The following is a 16946-nucleotide window of genomic DNA, read 5'->3' as shown; positions in this document are numbered from 1 at the left end:
CAATAGCAGGGACAAAAAGCAGTAGCCAGCTAATTGCTATTTTAAGACTTTAAACTATTAGTAAAGAGTTGGTAGAAATTCTTTTTTACATTCTCATGCAAGAGATCAATGATGTTATCAGTGACCACTTTAAATCCCATCTGCTAATTTGAAAGGTGAAATTAAGAACATGGGGAAAAATAAAATTTGTGTTGGAGACTAGATGGGGCTATATGTAGGGACCCTGGTAGAAAATATCTTACAAGTGAAGTTATGTTATTCCAACTTAGTTCTAACACATTTGGATTTTTGTTATAGCGAAGGTTCCTCAGGTTTCAGGCATTACCATATAAAGGAAACAATGACATCTCCAAAGAAGTATTATCTGGCAGAAAAACATGCTTTTGGTTCAATTCCTGAGATTATTGAATATCATAAGCACAATGCAGCAGGTAAGTGAGCTGTTAAAACCTATTTCAAATACGCTTAGAATAATTAGACATTGTGATGCGTTCTTCCTGGAGCAATTTTATATTGCAATTAGTTGTAGAATGTCATTGGTTTAAAATGATTGCATATTAAGGAAATGATATATACAAAGAAAAATCAGAAATAATGACTAAAGAAGTGCAGTCTTGACCTTTAAATGCAAGTTATTTTTGTTGTAGGTGGCAAATGTTCACATTTCTGTGATTTATACCCTTGGTGCTGACAAAGACTCTTTGCTTGACCAAACTTTAGTCAGGGTCTGGAACCATCTCCTAGGTCCATCAGTATATTTTCTTATAAAATCCAATTTTAGCAATAACACTGCTATGTCAGTTTAACCAGAACCTCTTAACCTTGAGATCTGATACATATCTAAGCACCCTCAATATCTGATTGAGTTCCTCATCTCCAGTCATCCCCTGCGTGATAGTCGGGCACCCTGGCTTATCTTCCGTGAGAATAATCTTGCTGCAAGATTCCTGACAGATTGGCTTAGCTAGAACCATCCCCACTGCTCCCTCCACTGGTGTTTCTTTTAGTAATTTTCCACCCACTGAACCCTACCCTTCTCCTTGGCTGTAAGCTTTTACTTACCCATGATGTATTTGGAGTTGAGTCCATCTCTCTCCCCTATTCTAAAATCCCACTGCTGTGGTCCATATACCTATCACAATGGTGCTGATTGAAGCCTGCCGAACCATCTGTGACAGTGTCGTTGAATATTTTTTTTTCCTTTAACAGTACCAGACTAAAATTCAACATATGTCTGTGTCAGGGTTGTCACAGAAGCCACCAGATGAGCAGCTTGGGTTTAGGTCTATGTTAGAGGCTTCTAGAAACTAGAGTAATAGTGTCCCAGACAAGTTTCCCATCTTCCTGAATCTCTGCTACACTTGCCACTGAATGGGAATAAACCAAACACCAAAAACAAAACCAGAGACCACAGTTTTGCCCATTGAGGCTCCACAGGATGAAACAGAGAGGTTTCTAGCTTTTGACTTCAAAGGTATAACTGAGTAGAGAGCCAAGCATCCAACCCAATTTATAGAAAATTAACTTTGGATATTTTATTGAAGGCTTTTGCCAAGAATGTTGCTATTTGTGACTCTCTTTACTTTTCTCAGATAATGATAGAAACCGTTATTGAAATATAATTTACACACCCTAAAGTTCATCTGTGTGATATGTTCATAAATTAGTAATTTACAGAGTTGTGTCAACTGTCACCATAATCTAAGGTCACTTGTACTATCCCCCACAAGAAATCTTGAACCCATTAATCAGTTCAGTTCAGTTCAGTCGCTTGGTCATGTCCGACTCTTTGCAACCCCATGCATCACAGCATGCCAGGCCTCCCTGTCCATCACCAACTACCAGAGTTCACTCAGACTCACGTCCATCGAGTCAGTGATGCCATCCAGCCATCTCATCCTCTGTCGTCCCCTTCTCCTCCTGCCCCCAATCCCTCCCAGCATCAGAGTCTTTTCCAATGAGTCAACTCTTCTCATGAGGTGGCCAAAGTACTGGGGTTTCAGCTTTAGCATTATTCCTTCCAAAGAACACCCAGGACTGATCTCCTTTACAATGGACTGGTTGCATCTCCTTGCAGTCCAAGGGACTCTCAAGAGTCTTCTCCAACACCACAGTTCAAAAGCATCAATTCTTTGATGCTCAGCCTTCTTCACAGTCCAACTCACATCCATACATGACCACTGGAAAAACCATAGCCTTGACTAGATGGACCTTTGTTGGCAAAGTAACGTCTCTGCTTTTCAATATGCTATCTAGATTGGTCATAACTTTCCTTCCAAGGAGTAAGCATCTTTTAATTTCATGGCTGCAGTCACCATCTGCAGTGATTTTGGAGCCCAGAAAAATAAAGTCTGACACTGTTTCCACTGTTTCACCATCTATTTTCCATGAAGTGATGGGACCAGATGCCATGATCTTCGTTTTCTGAATGTTGAACTTTAAGCCAACTTTTTCACTCTCCACTTTCACTTCCATCAAGAGGCTTTTTAGTTCCTCTTCACTTTCTGCCATAAGGCTGGTGTCATCTGCATATCTGACATTATTGATATTTCTCCCAGCAATCTTGATTCCAGCTTGTGCTTCTTCCAGCCCAGCATTTCTTATTATGTACTCTGCATATAAGTTAAACAAGCAGGGTGACAATATACAGCCCTGATGTACTCCTTTTCCTATTTGGAACCAGTCTGTTGTTCCATGTCCAGTTCTAACTGTTGCTTCCTGACCTGTATACAGGTTTCTCAAGAGGCAGGTCAGGTGGTCTGGTATTCCCATCTCTTTCAGAATTTTCCACAGTGTATTGTGATCCACACAGTCAAAGGCTTTGGCATAGTCAAGAAAGCAGAAATAGATGTTTTTCTGAAACTCTCTTGCTTTTTCCATGATCCAGCGGATATTGGCAATTTGATCTCTGGTTCCTCTGCCTTTTCTAAAACCAGTCTGAGTGGAAGTTCATGGTTCACGTATTGCTGAAGCCTGGCTTGGAGAATTTTGAGCATTACTTTACTAGCATGTGAGATGAGTGCAATTGTGCGGTAGTTTGAGCATTCTTTGGCATTGCCTTTCTTTGGGATTGGAATGAAAACTGACCTTTTCCAGTCCTGTGGCCACTGCCGAGTTTTCCAAATTTGCTGGCATATTGAGTACAGCACTTTCACAGCATCATCTTTCAGGATTTGGAATAGCTCAACTGGAATTCCATCACCTCCACTAGCATTGTTCGTAGTGATGCTTTCTAAGGCCCACTTGACTTCACATTCCAGGATGTCTGGCTCTAGGTCAGTGATCACACCATCATGATTATCTGGGTCGTGAAGATCTTTTTTGTACAGTTCTTCTGTGTATTCCTGCCACCTCTTCTTAATATCTTCTGCTTCTGATAGGTCCATACCATTTCTGTCCTTTATTGAGCCCATCTTTCCATGAAATGTTCCCTTGGTATCTCTAATTTTCTTGAAGAGATCTCTAGTCTTTCCCATTCTGTTGTTTTCCTCTATTTCTTTGCATTGATCGCTGAGGAAGGCTTTCTTATCTCTTCTTGCTATTCTTTGGAACTCTGCATTCAGATGTTTATATCTTTCCTTTTCTCCTTTGCTTTTCGCTTCTCTTCTTTTCACAGCTATTTGTAAGTCCTCCTCAGACAGCCATTTTGCTTTTTTGCATTTCTTTTCCATGGGGATGGTCTTGATCCCTGTCTCCTGTACAATGTCACGAACCTCTGTCCATAGTTCATTAGGCGCTCTATCTATCAGATCTAGTCCCTTAAATCTATTTCTCTCTTCCACTGTATAATCATAAGGGATTTGATTTAGGTCATACCTGAATGGTCTAGTGGTTTTCCCTACTTTCTTCAATTTAAGTCTGAATTTGGCAATAAGGAGTTCTTGATCTGAGCTGCAGTCAGCTCCTGGTCTTGTTTTTGTTGACTGTATAGAGCTTCTCCATCTTTGGCTGCAAAGAATATAATAATCTGATTTCAGTGTTGGCCATCTGGTGATGTCCATGTGTACAGTCTTCTCTTGTGTTGTTGGAAGAGGGTGTTTGCTATGACCAGTGCATTTTCTTGGCAAAACTCTATTAGTCTTTGCCCTGCTTCATTCTGTATTCCAAGGCCAAATTTGCCTGTTACTCCAGATGTTTCTTGACTTCCTACTTTTGCATTCCAGTCCCCTATAATGAAAAGGACATCTTTTTGGGTGTTAGTTCTAAAAGGTCTTGTAGGTCTTCATAGAACCATTCAACTTCAGCTTCTTCAGCATTACTGGTTGGGGCATAGACTTGGATTACTGTGATATTGAATGGTTTGCCTTGGAAACGAACAGAGATCATTCTGTCATTTTTGAGATTGCATCCAAGTACTGCATTTCAGACTCTCTTGTTGACCATGATGGCTACTCCATTTCTTCTAAGGGATTCCTGCCCACAGTAGTAGATATAATGGTTATCTTAGTTAAATTCACCCATTCCAGTCCATTTTAGTTCGCTGATTCCTAGAATGTCGATGTTCACTCTTGCCATCTCCTGTTTGACCACTTCCAATTTGCCTTGATTCATGGACCTGACATTCCAGGTTCCTATGCAGTATTGCTCTTTACAGCATCGGACCTTGCTTCTATCACCAGTCACATCCACAGCTGGGTATTGTTTTTGCTTTGGCTCCATCCCTTCATTCTTTCTGGAGTTATTTCTCCACTGATCTCCAGTAGCATATTGGGTACCTACTGACCTGGGGAGTTCCTCTTTCAGTATCCTATCATTTTGCCTTTTCATACTGTTCATGGGGTTCTCAAGGCAAGAATACTGAAGTGGTTAATAGTCATCACCTAATCCCCTCCACCAGTCCAGCCCTAGGCAACCACTAGTCTACGTTCTCTCTGTACAGATTGGCCTGTTTGGGATTTTCACGTAAATGGAATCATACAATATGTGGTGTATTGTGACTACATGTGGTCTATTGTGCTTCTTTGAGTATAGTATGTCAGAGCCTCTATAAGTTCTCTATTCCTTTTCATTGATGAATAATCATCCATTGTGTGGTTGTTTATCCATTTTGTGTCATTCATTAGTTGATGGACATTTTGGGTTGTTTGCACCTTTTGGCTGTTTTCAGTTATGCTGCTATGAACATATGTGTACAAGTTTTTGCCTGCGAACATGTTGCATTTTTCTTGGATACTTACCTAAGAATGGATTTGTTAGATGATATAGCAACTCTGTGTTTAATATTGATGAACTAATTTCATATCAATTTATCCCCCAAAGAACTTTTTCTTATCTTTTATTCTATGCTTTTTCAGTGTTCACATTCCCTTATTTCTTTTTGTTCTTGTGTGAATTTTATTCTTCATCATTATCTCAGTTAATTCATTTCAGAAACATGTATTAAATGCCTAGTGCATACCAGTAAACTGTGTCAGGCTGTAGGGAGACTATGGTGAACTAGATGTTATTAATCTCAACATCTGGTGGGGGAGACAGAGAAGTACATAATAATATTAAATTACTATGAGATATCATATATTAGAGAAAATACATTGTGCTACAAGGTATCTATAGGTGAAATACCTGGGATTTCTTATTTAGTACTTAAGCAACTCAAGTTAAAGGATTTAATGTACATCTCTGATTTCCAGTAGCTGGTATTCCCAGTCATTAATGTTGTAGAGTCTAACTTTTTGGTTTTTTTTTTCCTCTACTAAATGCTTTATTTTTTAAATTTATTTTTTAATTGAAGGATAATTGCTTTACAGAATTTTGTTGGTTTCTGCCAAACATCAGCATGAGTCAGCCATAGGTATACATATGTCCCCTCCCTCTTGAACCTCCCTCCCGTCTCCCTCCCTATAGAGTCCAGTTTTTATGCTGAGATTACAAATACAGAGTTATGGCAGGTGAATCACTTTAATTTTTAGTAAACTACTGTAGTTCCATTTTATAATTCAAATCTCATACTGGGAAAGAACATGATACAATAATTCATAATAATTTTTGGAAACTAACTTTAAACATCCTTTAAAATGTTTGCAAAGACATTATGCTAGCATGGTGCCTGATAAACACTGCATTTTAAAAAATAATGTTGAATGAATAAAAACATATGTATATTTAAAAAATATGAAATTGTCAACTCAGTAGTGAAACCAAGTAGAACCCTCTGGGGCCTTCCTGGGTACAAAAACCCCTGTGTGTTTCCCATTTCTTGTTTGTTTAAAAAAAAAAAAAAAAAAATTCCCAAGGGATTCCTGAATTCCCAAGGACAGACTCAAGCAGTTCATGATTGGAGTTGCCGGACTCCTAGTTCCTCCTGAAAGGATATAGATAACAATCTGATGCATACCTTTGAGTTGCTCTGAAGAAACTAAGACCCCCATCCAGGTGGAGGAGGGTGACTGCCTGCTGACCCCAAGCAGGTAGACCCCAGACTGGTTGGAACTAGAAGGCTGATGACTGAGATTCCTGAAACATCATGCTGTTACCTACCACCAATCAGTAGAAGATCCATGAACTAATCACTCATTAGATGATCCCCTCCCATAACATTGTCTTTAAAACCCTTGTTGAAAGGCTTTTGGGGAGTTTGAGTCTTTTGAGTACAAGCCACCCATTCTCCTTGCTTGGCCCTGCAATAAACCTTTATCTGCTCCAAACCCTGACATTTTGGTTTGTTTGGCCTCACTATGCATCAGCCACACAGACTTGCTTTTGACAACATAGGATCATCTTCTTTCCCTCCGTCCTCTACTTTTTGCCGGGATATAGCACAGGGCTGTATGTACATACAGAAGATGAGCAGTAAGTGAATAAAGGAATGAATTTTGTGGGTGAATTTCTAGTTTAGTGTTTTACTATGCAGAATGATTCAGAGTGAATTCAATTGCAGTACTTCTCTTTGATTTCTAGGACTTGTCACAAGGCTGCGGTACCCAGTCAGCACAAAGGGGAAGAATGCACCAACCACTGCAGGATTCAGCTATGGTAACTCCTTTCATAGTTGTGTGGGCAATTTTTCTTGTAAAGAACCCATTATCACAAGGCCAGTTTAGATGTGTAGAATTCCACATAGTGGAACTGTTTTTATAGAAGTTTATAGTCTGAAATGTTAGATGATTATACTTAAGAGCTGTAGTAACCCTAGGTTTTCTGTTTTCATCATTATTCATTATTTGGCAAAAAACAAACAAACCCCAAAAACCTGCCTGTTTGTGAAAAAGAAGCATTACCATGTTGCTTCTAAATTACATCAAAGTCTTCCTGGGTCTCACCAGGCTCGGTTGGCTACTCACAGAAATGTAAAGATGGAGGTTAGTAGAGAAGAGATCCAACTTGATTGTCTTTGTGCTACTGGTGAAAGCCTTTTAAACAGGTTAAACTCTTTCCAACTTGATGGACTTGGAAAAAAAAAACAAACAAACCTGAAGGAGAGGAATGGTAAAGGAGGAGGTATTTGTTTAAAAAAAAAAGGGTACCGTTCTTTCAAGCTCCCTTATTAGCTGATTATGCAGCATCTTCTTTCCTTCTTCAGTTCACTTTGCTTTTATTGTGACAGCTGAGAATGGGTCCATCCTCCTAGAGAGTAGAAAGCCACCTTCTGTGGTTTACATGCAGCTTGCAAGTCTGCTCGCTGTTTTACCAGTAATAGTATTAATTGTATAATTTTTAGATTGACTTCGGTTATAGTTTGTTTCTCACTGATTTTTACTGTGTTCTCCTGCTTAAAATTTAACCCCTTTCTCCTTCTGTCTCACAGAAAAATGGGAGATTAACCCTTCAGAGCTGACCTTTATGAGGGAGTTAGGGAGTGGACTCTTCGGAGTGGTGAGGCTTGGCAAATGGCGAGCTCAGTACAAAGTAGCCATCAAAGCTATTCGGGAAGGTGCCATGTGTGAGGAAGACTTCATAGAAGAAGCTAAAGTGATGATGTAAGTTTCTGTGTTTTTTTCTGGTTCCCCTTTCTGTATTCAGAAATGGCCCCTTACCAGCTAACACCCCTGGTGGTTTCTTTCTCTGCAGTAACTCTCTGTGTGCTTAACTTCCCTCCCAGGAAACTGACACACCCGAAGTTAGTACAACTTTATGGTGTATGCACACAGCAGAAACCCATTTACATTGTTACCGAGTTCATGGAGAGGGGATGCCTTCTGAATTTCCTCCGCCAGAGACAAGGCCATTTCAGTCGAGATATGCTGCTGAGCATGTGTCAAGATGTGTGTGAAGGGATGGAGTACCTGGAGAGAAACAGCTTCATCCACAGAGACCTGGTAATCATACCACCTGCTTTCCTGTCCCTGGCCAAATTCCTTTGTAATCTGGGTCAGCAGTTCAGTTCAGTTCAGTCGCTCAGTCATGTCTGACCCTTTGCGACTCCATGAACTGTAGCATGCCAGACTTCCCTGTCCATCATCAATTCCTGGAGCTTGCTCAGACTCATGTCCATCGAGTCGGTGATGCCATCCAACCATCTCATCCCCTTCTCCTCCCACCTTCAATCTTTCCCAGCATCAGGGTCTTTTCCAATGAGTCAGTTCTTCGAATCAGGTGGCCAAAGTATCGGAGTTTCAGCTTCAGCATCAGTCCTTCCAGTGAATATTCAGGACTGATTTCCTTTAGGATTGACAGGTTGGATCTCCTTGCAGTCCAAGGGACTCTCCAGAGTCTTCTCCAACGCCACAATTCAAAAGCATCATTTCTTTGGCGCTCAGCTTTCTTTATAGTCCAACTCTCATATCCATACATGACTACTGGAAAAACCATAGCTTTGACTAGTCTATTGGAAAAACCATAGCTTTGTCAGCAGACAAGCAATGATTTATTCATACCCAAGTTTTGTTCTCAACAGTATTTCACCATTATTTTTACATGTGGTAAATTTAACTTGCCCGATAGTTTTAACAGAAAGATCTTGTTAAATCTAATACATGTAGTATATATAGTTACAGAGGTCATATTTCCAAGTTAATAACCATGCACTGATATTTGATCTTCACAAGAATCTCATGAGGTAGCCAGTGATAACAGATTTTCTGACCACCATTGTCTTATATAAGAAAATTAGCATCAGAGAAGTGAGAGACTCATCTTTTGACTTAATACTAAGGTCTTTTCTACACTAGAAGCAGAAACTATTATATAACAAAAATCCTTCAGTTCATTTTCTTCACTGGGAAGAGATGGAGGGCCATGTTAACAACTCCAGAAAATACCAGTAATCTTTTACTGGTTCTGATTGATTATGATAGAGACACTTCTAGATTTTCCTCTGTCTTATTCTGTCTCCCTTTCTCCTCCATTCTTTTTTCTTTCTCTTTTTCTTCTGTGCCTGTTATTGCCCAGTGTGTCTATCTTCAGTATGTTGGTAGAACTGTTAGTTCCTGTTAAAGTGTACAACACTCTATTATTAACTGTAGTAATCATGCTATGTCTTAGATACTCAGAACTTATAACTGAAAGTTTATACCCTTTGACCAACAGCTCTTTATTTCCCCTATCCTGCAACCCCTGGCAGTCACCAGTATATCTCTTTGTAAGAGTTCTGTTCTTTTTCCCCGCTTAGATTCCAAGTATAAGTAATACCATACAGTGTTTGTCTTTCTCTGACTGACCTATTTCACTTGACATAGTTTATTCCAGATTCATCCACATTGTTGCAACCGATGGGATTTCCTTCTTTTTTATGGTTGAATAATGTTCCATTCTGCATGCCTGTGTGTGTATATTTATATACGTGTGTGTGTGTATATATATATGTATGCATGTATATGTACACACAGGTGTATACACACATACACTACACATGCATGTGGAATGGATGTGTATATACATATACACACACACACTACACATGCATGCGGAATGGATGTGTATATACATATACACACACATATATACACACACACACCACATTGTCTTTATTCATTCACCCATTGATGGACACTTACATTGTTACCATGTCTTGACTATTGTGAATAGTGTTGCTATGTATATGGGAGTGCAGATGTTTCTTTAAGATACTAATTTTGTTTCCTTTGGATATGCACTCATAAGTGGGATTGCTGTTCATATGGTAGTTCTATTTTTAATTTCCTGAGGAACCTCCATACTGCTTTCCATAGTGGCTGTACCAATTTGCGTTTCCACCAACAGCATACAAGGATTCCTCTTTTTCTACCTTTTATATTTCTTGCTAGTGTTGTCATCTTGTGTTTTGTTGTAGTAATTCTAATAGGTGTGAAGTGATATGTCATAGTTTTGATTTGCATTCCCCTATGGTTTGTGGTGTTGAGCCCCTTTTCGTATATATGTTGACCATTTGTGTGTCTTTTTTCGTTTGTTTGCTGTGCCATGTGGCATGCAGGGTACTAGTTCCCTGCCCAGGGATTGAATCCATGCTCCCTGCAGTGCAAGTGCAGAGGCCTAACCAGTGGGCCACCAGGAAGTTCCCTTGTGTGTCTTTTTTGATGAAATAAGTATTCTGTCCTCCGCCCATTTTTCAATTGAATATTTGCTTTTTTTTTTTTTTTGCTATTGAGTTGAATGAGTTCCTTATTTATTTTAGATATTAACGCTGTATCAGATGAATGGTTTACAAACATTTTTTCCTATTCTGTAGTTTGCCTTTTCATTTTGTTGCTTGTTTCCTTTGCTGTGAAAAAGCTTTTCAGTTTGGTGTAGCCTAGTTAGTTTATTTGTGCTTTTGTTGCCCATGCTTTGGTGTCATATCCGAAAGTTAATTTTGTGTATGGTGTAAGGTTAGGGTCCAAGTTCATTATTTTGCATATGGATATTTGAATTTCCCAGCACCATTTGTGGAAGAGATTCTCCTTTCCCTATTGTGTGTTCTCGGTGCCCATGGTAAAGATTATTTAACCGTACGTGTGTGGGTTTAGTTCCAGTTTCTCTGTTTCTGTTCCGTTGGTCTGTGTTTCTCTTTTTGTGCCTTCACCATACTGTTTTGATTACTGTATTTCTGTAATCCGGTTCAAAATCAGGAAGTGTGATGCCTCCAGCTTTATTATTTTTCAAGATTCTTCTGGCTATTCAAGATCTTTTGTAGTCCCATATGAATTTTAGGATGATTTTTTATATTTCTATGAAAAATGCAGTAGAATGTTGATAGGGTTGCATTTCATCTGTAGATAATTTTAGGTAGTATGGACATTTTGACAGTTATTAATTCTTCCACTCTGTGAACACGGGCCACCTTGCCACTTAATTGTGTCTTCTTCAGTTTCTTTCATCAGTCTTATAGTTGTCAATGTACAAGTCTTTCACCCCCTTGGTTAAATTTATTCCTACATATGTTCATCTTCTTTGTACTATTGAAATTCACTTGGTTTCTTAATTTCTCTCAGTTCATTGTTAGTGTATAAAACAAAACTGATTTTTCTGTTTATTTTGTATCCTACAACTTTACTGAATTCTTTTATTTTTTTAACAGTTTTTTAGTGGAGTCTTTATAGTTTTCTATATATAAGATCATGTCATCTGCAAACAGCAACAGTCTTACTTTTCTGTTCTAGTTTGGATGCCTTTTATTTTCTTCTCTCCTCTTGTTCTGGCTAGGACTCCCAAGTACTGTGTTGAAAAGAAGTGACAAGAGTGGGCATCCTTGTCTTGTTCTGAATCTTGGAGAAAATGCTTTTAGCTTTTCACCATTGAGTATGTTGTTAGCTGTGAGCTTGTAATATATGTTTTTATTATGTTGAAGTATATTACTTCTATGAAGTACATTACTTCTAATTTGTTGAGAGTTTTTAATCATGAAATCAAGGGATGTTCAGTTTTGTCAAATGCTTTTTCTGTGTCTATTGAGATAATCATTTTTATCCTTCCTTCTGTTAGTGTGGTTCCTCGCATTTTTTGATTTGCATACGTCGAACTATCCTTGTGTCTCAGGATTAAATACCACTGGATCATAGCATGCGATCATTTTAAATGTGCTGTTGAATTCTGTTTGCTAATATTTTGTTGAGGATCTTTACATCTGTGTTCATCAGGGATATTGGCCTATAATTTTATTTTCTTGTGTCCTTATCCTGCTTTGGTGTTAGGGTAATGTCAACCTTATTAAATGAGATTGGAAGTGTACCTTTTAAAAATTTTTGGAAGAGCTTGAGAACTCAAATTTGGTGTTAATTCTTCTTTAAATGTTTCATAGAATTCACCAGTGAAATCATCTAGCCCTGGGCTTTTCTTTCACAAAACTTAAAAATTTATTTATTTATTTTGGCTATACTGGGTCTTCATTGCTACACATGGCTTTCTCTAACTGTGCTGAGTAGCGGGTCTGTTCTAGTTCCAGTGCATGGGCTTCTCATTGCAGCGGTTTCTGTTGTTGGAGAGCATGGGCTCTAGGGCACATGGGCTTTAGTAGTTGCTGTGCAGGGGCCTTAGAGCACAGACTCGGCAGTTGTGGCACATGGGCTCAGTTGCCTTATGGCATGTGGGATCTTCTCGGACCAGGGATTGAACCCACGCCCCCTGCATTGGCAGGCGGATTCCCAATCACTGGACAAAACTTTTAAAGACTACATTTTATGATAGGGGCAAAGGACTTTTCAAACTTGAAGAAGTGAAAAGGTGGCGGGGGCTTCCCTGGTAGTCCATTGGTTAAGAATCTGTCTTGCAATACAGTGGACACTGGTTTGATCCTTGGTTCTGGAAGATCCCACATGTTGCAGAGTAACTCAGCTTGAGTGCTGCAACTACTGAGCGCACGCTCTGGAGCTTGCGAGTTGCAACTGTTGAGCCCAAGAGCCCTCGAGTCTCAGAGTCCCGCAGCAGGAGAAGCCACCGCAGTAAGAAGCCTGTGCACCACCAACTAGAGTGTAGCCCCCGCTTGCTGCAACTAGAGAAAACCCATGCACAGCAACGAAGGCCCAGTGCAGCCAGGAAATAAATCAATTAAAAAATTTAAAAGGAAGATGTGATATGTGTAGCATTAGTTATTGTTGTTATTATTATGTGCAGTGATGATAAAGAACATCTCTTTGTCATATTGAAACTTGTGAACTTAGCACCTTCCTCTTTCTTACACTTGTAAAACTGATGGAAATCTGTAGTCTACATGGGTATGACAGATTACACCTCTTTCTACATACCACATCTTGGTGAAGGCAATTTTGATATCTTGGTGCCTGTGATACTGACATCAGTAGGGTATGTTTTTATCCTCCCTTAAGAAAGATTTTGATGGTTCTGTCTCCTGGGTGAGGAATCCCGGTGACCATCATGTAAAGGCACTATAGGGTATCTCTACAGGAAGATGGAGCTAACCCAGAGAATAGGCATTAAGTAATACTTTAAAAGAAACACTTAAAACACATTCAATAGGAAATAACCTCATTTAAGTGGAATTTGCCATGCACAGAGAACAAAATTCTGAAGCATCAGGAAGAAAAATACATTCTTACCCTCCGGCTTTAGCATTTTAAATGATTGTCATCATGTCCTCCTTCTGAGAGATACTATGTGTTATTCCAAACTATTTTCTTGAACCTTGTAACCTTAAAGAATGGGCAAGAAAATCTAAATAATCTAGAATTGTATTTGTCATAAGTGATAAAGCAAACTATATTATGCAGGGCTGTTCTTTTGACTGGGGTAGGGAAGACCAATCATTGAGCAAAACCACTGGGTAAAAGACTTTCACCCATCACTGTGGTGGTTGTGTGTTATATAGCTCACCCAGTAAGAACCTGAACTAAGGACCTTAAGAGATGTTGTTACTATCAATTAGAAAATCAGGTAATTTAATAAGAATAGCAAAAAGCTGGTTGACCCTTCTATTAGTCATTAGCTGCGACAGTTGGCAAAGATTATGTAATAGTGCCTTGTTTGCACATGAGACTTTTGACCTGTCTTTCTATCCATTCTTTCACATATATGTTGAAGACATTTCCATAGGGGTAAAAAAAATTTCATATAAGACACCTCTGCAAATGTTGACTGGCTTACAGTAAATTTAATATACACAGAACTTATATTTTTCTATTTTTATTGAAGTTTTACACTAATATACCATTTTAATGTTGTTTTCCAGGCTGCCAGAAATTGTCTAGTAAATGAGGCAGGAATTGTGAAAGTGTCTGATTTTGGAATGGCTAGGTAAGACTGAGTATATGTGACCATTTTCTCTAAATTTGGGGTTAAATTAAGGCTGTGGCCTTTCCCTTTAAAGTACTTGACTTTTTCTTTGCAATTTGTGTCAACTTCTTCCTCTAAAGCCTATTTAAGAACTGTTTTGAAATATCTTTTGCTCCATTAGCAAAACATTAGAAGTACCCATCATTTTTGTACAGATCGATTTTTCTGCTTCTTAGTATTTTTGATATAAGGTTAGAAAATAAATTAGATAATCTATATTTTGAAAAATTTATTTGCTGAATTTGTCTTTTTATTGTTAGCTTTGACTTTTTCTCAGGTAAACTGTTGAGAAATTATGATTACTTAGTGCTTTGTTCGGAGAAGGCAATGGCACCCCACTCCAGTACTCTTGCCTGGAAAATCCCATGGATGGAGGAGCCTGGTGGGCTGTAGTCCATGGGGTCGCTAAGAGTCGGACACGACTGAGCAACTTCACTTTCACTTTTCACTTTCATGCATCGGAGAAGGAAATGGCAACCCACTCCAGTGTTCTTGCCTGGAGAATCCCAGGGACGGGGGAGCCTGGTGGGCTGCCGTCTATGGGGTTGCACAGAGTCGGACACGACTGAAGCGACTTAGCAGCAGCAGCAGTGCTTCATTATGTGGCTTTAGTTGATAGTGACATTAGTTCATAAAATTGATAAGCATGGAAATAATCTGTACTGATAAAGCAAAAAGGAAATCCTGTTAGCCGTCCTGAGATAAAGATAAATGTATTAAAGATAACAGTACTGTATACGAGGGCTTCCCTTGTAGCTCAGTAGGTAAAGAATCTGCCTGCAATGCAGGAGACCTGGGTTCATTTCCTGGGTCAGGAACATCCCCCGGAGAAGGAAATGGCAATCCACTCCAGTATCCTTGCCTGGAAAATCCCATAGACAGAGGAGCCTGGTGGGCTACAGTCCACGGGGTCGCGAGAGTCGGACACAGCTTAGCCACTAAATCACCACTAAACCATACATTGTGTTAATCATTGTTAACCATTCTCTCCACTAGGTGGTGGTATAGCCTGTTAAATATACTGCTTTCTTTTCTCCCTCGTGAGGATTAAATTTCTAGAATCTTTTGTTTTGATAGAAATGTGTTTGGGGTACAGTTTTTAGAATAACCAATCTGTAGTGTTTTTATTCTCCTAATTTTTTTAATTTTAGTAGTGTGTTATAAAAGACCTTTAAAAAGCATTTCATTTGTTCTGTCTTTCCCTCCTTCCTTCTTTTCATCCATTCATCTGTATGTGTGTGAGTGCTAAGTCGCTTCAGTCATGTCCGACTCTTTGAGACCCTGTGGACTGGAGCCTGCCAGACTCCTCTGTCCATGGGATTCTCCAGGCATCTGTACATCCATCTATAAAAATATTAGGTGCTTGTGCTGCGCTAGGCACAACATTAGAGATTGAAGCCTAGCAGAGGCTAAGACATTCGAGTCCCTGCCCATGTGCAGCTTTAATTCAGGAGGAGAGAGAAGTATAAGACCTGAGAAGCACTAAGGGGAAAACAACAGAGTGAGGTACCAGCACAGGGGTTCACAAACATCAACCTCCGGGCCACATCTGACCTGACACCTCTGTTTGTACAACCTGAGCCACCCGCGGTGTTCACATTTTTTAATGGTCAGAAGAAAACTTAAAAAAATGTTATGACATGTGAAAATGATCTGAAAGTCCAGTATCAGTGTCCATAAATATGATATTATTAGGACATAGACTCATCTGACTGCTTTCACTCGACAAAGGCCTGCAAACCTGAAATATTCATGACCTGGCCTTTTACAGAAAACATTTGCCAACCCCTGTGATAGTGATAAGCTGGGGTTCGTGGGGTGGTGGGTGCTGAGTGAAATGTGGGGCAGGGGTGATAGTTACTCCTTTAGGTCTATTGCCCTGGAAGGCTCTTTGAGATCAGGATATTTGGAAAGAGACTCAAAAGGTAGGCAGCAGTCAATTAGATGAAAAATCTGACTGCAAAATAATCCAGGTGGTAAGAAACAGTGAGTCCAAAAGCTTGAAATTAGGGGTGAGTTTGGCCTGCTCAGGAGTCAGAAGAGGGTCAGGGTGGTTGGCCAAAGCCGACATGAGGAACGGTTATAAAGCAGGCAAGGCCAGGTCATACAGGCAGGTCTCTCTCCTAAGGAAACTCAGGCCGAGGGGGGTTGGAAAGCCATTACTGTCGGAAATGGGACCAGAACTGCCGACTCGCAGAAGTTCTGTGAAGACATTCTGTATCTGCCAGGCAGACCTCCCATTTCATGCTTGATTTTCATATATGTCAGGCTTTCAGAAAAACCTGTGCTTTTGCATCAGTTCCTCTAAGTCAGTGGTCCCCAGCCTTTTTGGCACCAGGGGCTAGTTTCGTGGAAGGCAGTTTTCCCATGGACCCGGGGGTGGAGGATGGTTTCAGGATGATTCGAGCATGTTACATGTATTGTGCACTTCATTTCTAGTATCATTACATCAATTCCAGCTCAGATCATCAGGCATTAGACCTCAGAGGCTGGGGATCCCTGCTTCTAAAACACGCATTCGACACTCAATTCAAACTCTCCTGACTGACAGGCACCCGTGGTGGCATTTTCACCAGCTTTGTCTATACAGCAAGGGAAGTTTGTGCAAGTATTTGAATATTTTCCCATGGAGTTTGTATAAATTAACTTTATATGTCCCTTTACTAAACACCTTCCTCTTGTAAATACATACTGAACACATTATAGAAAGGGCTGAAGAACCCAGGTTTACCATCCCAATTAAGGATCCTCCCCAGGGGTAACTGGTGTTACCAGCTTGTGTGTGTCCTACATGGTATTGTTTTGAG

The 16946-nt window shown here is 39.7% G+C and overlaps 1 protein-coding gene across 3 annotated transcripts in view; it reads left to right on the top strand.

The window, feature by feature from the left end:
- Nucleotides 1-16946, top strand: part of TEC (tec protein tyrosine kinase) — a 167924-nt gene that overhangs the window by 148070 nt on the left and 2908 nt on the right. For all 3 annotated transcript variants that reach the window (XM_055588507.1, XM_055588505.1, XM_055588506.1), the window contains 5 exons: nt 298-431; nt 6898-6972; nt 7745-7916; nt 8039-8255; nt 14036-14100. In XM_055588507.1, coding sequence (XP_055444482.1) covers nt 298-431; nt 6898-6972; nt 7745-7916; nt 8039-8255; nt 14036-14100 — 663 coding nt within the window. The remainder of the gene's footprint in view (nt 1-297; nt 432-6897; nt 6973-7744; nt 7917-8038; nt 8256-14035; nt 14101-16946) is intronic.

Source organism: Bubalus kerabau, chromosome 7 (genome assembly GCF_029407905.1).
Source record: "Bubalus kerabau isolate K-KA32 ecotype Philippines breed swamp buffalo chromosome 7, PCC_UOA_SB_1v2, whole genome shotgun sequence".
Lineage (NCBI taxonomy): Eukaryota > Metazoa > Chordata > Mammalia > Artiodactyla > Bovidae > Bubalus > Bubalus kerabau.
Note: the sequence above shows the minus strand (reverse complement) of the source record. Positions and strands in the feature narration are given on the sequence as shown.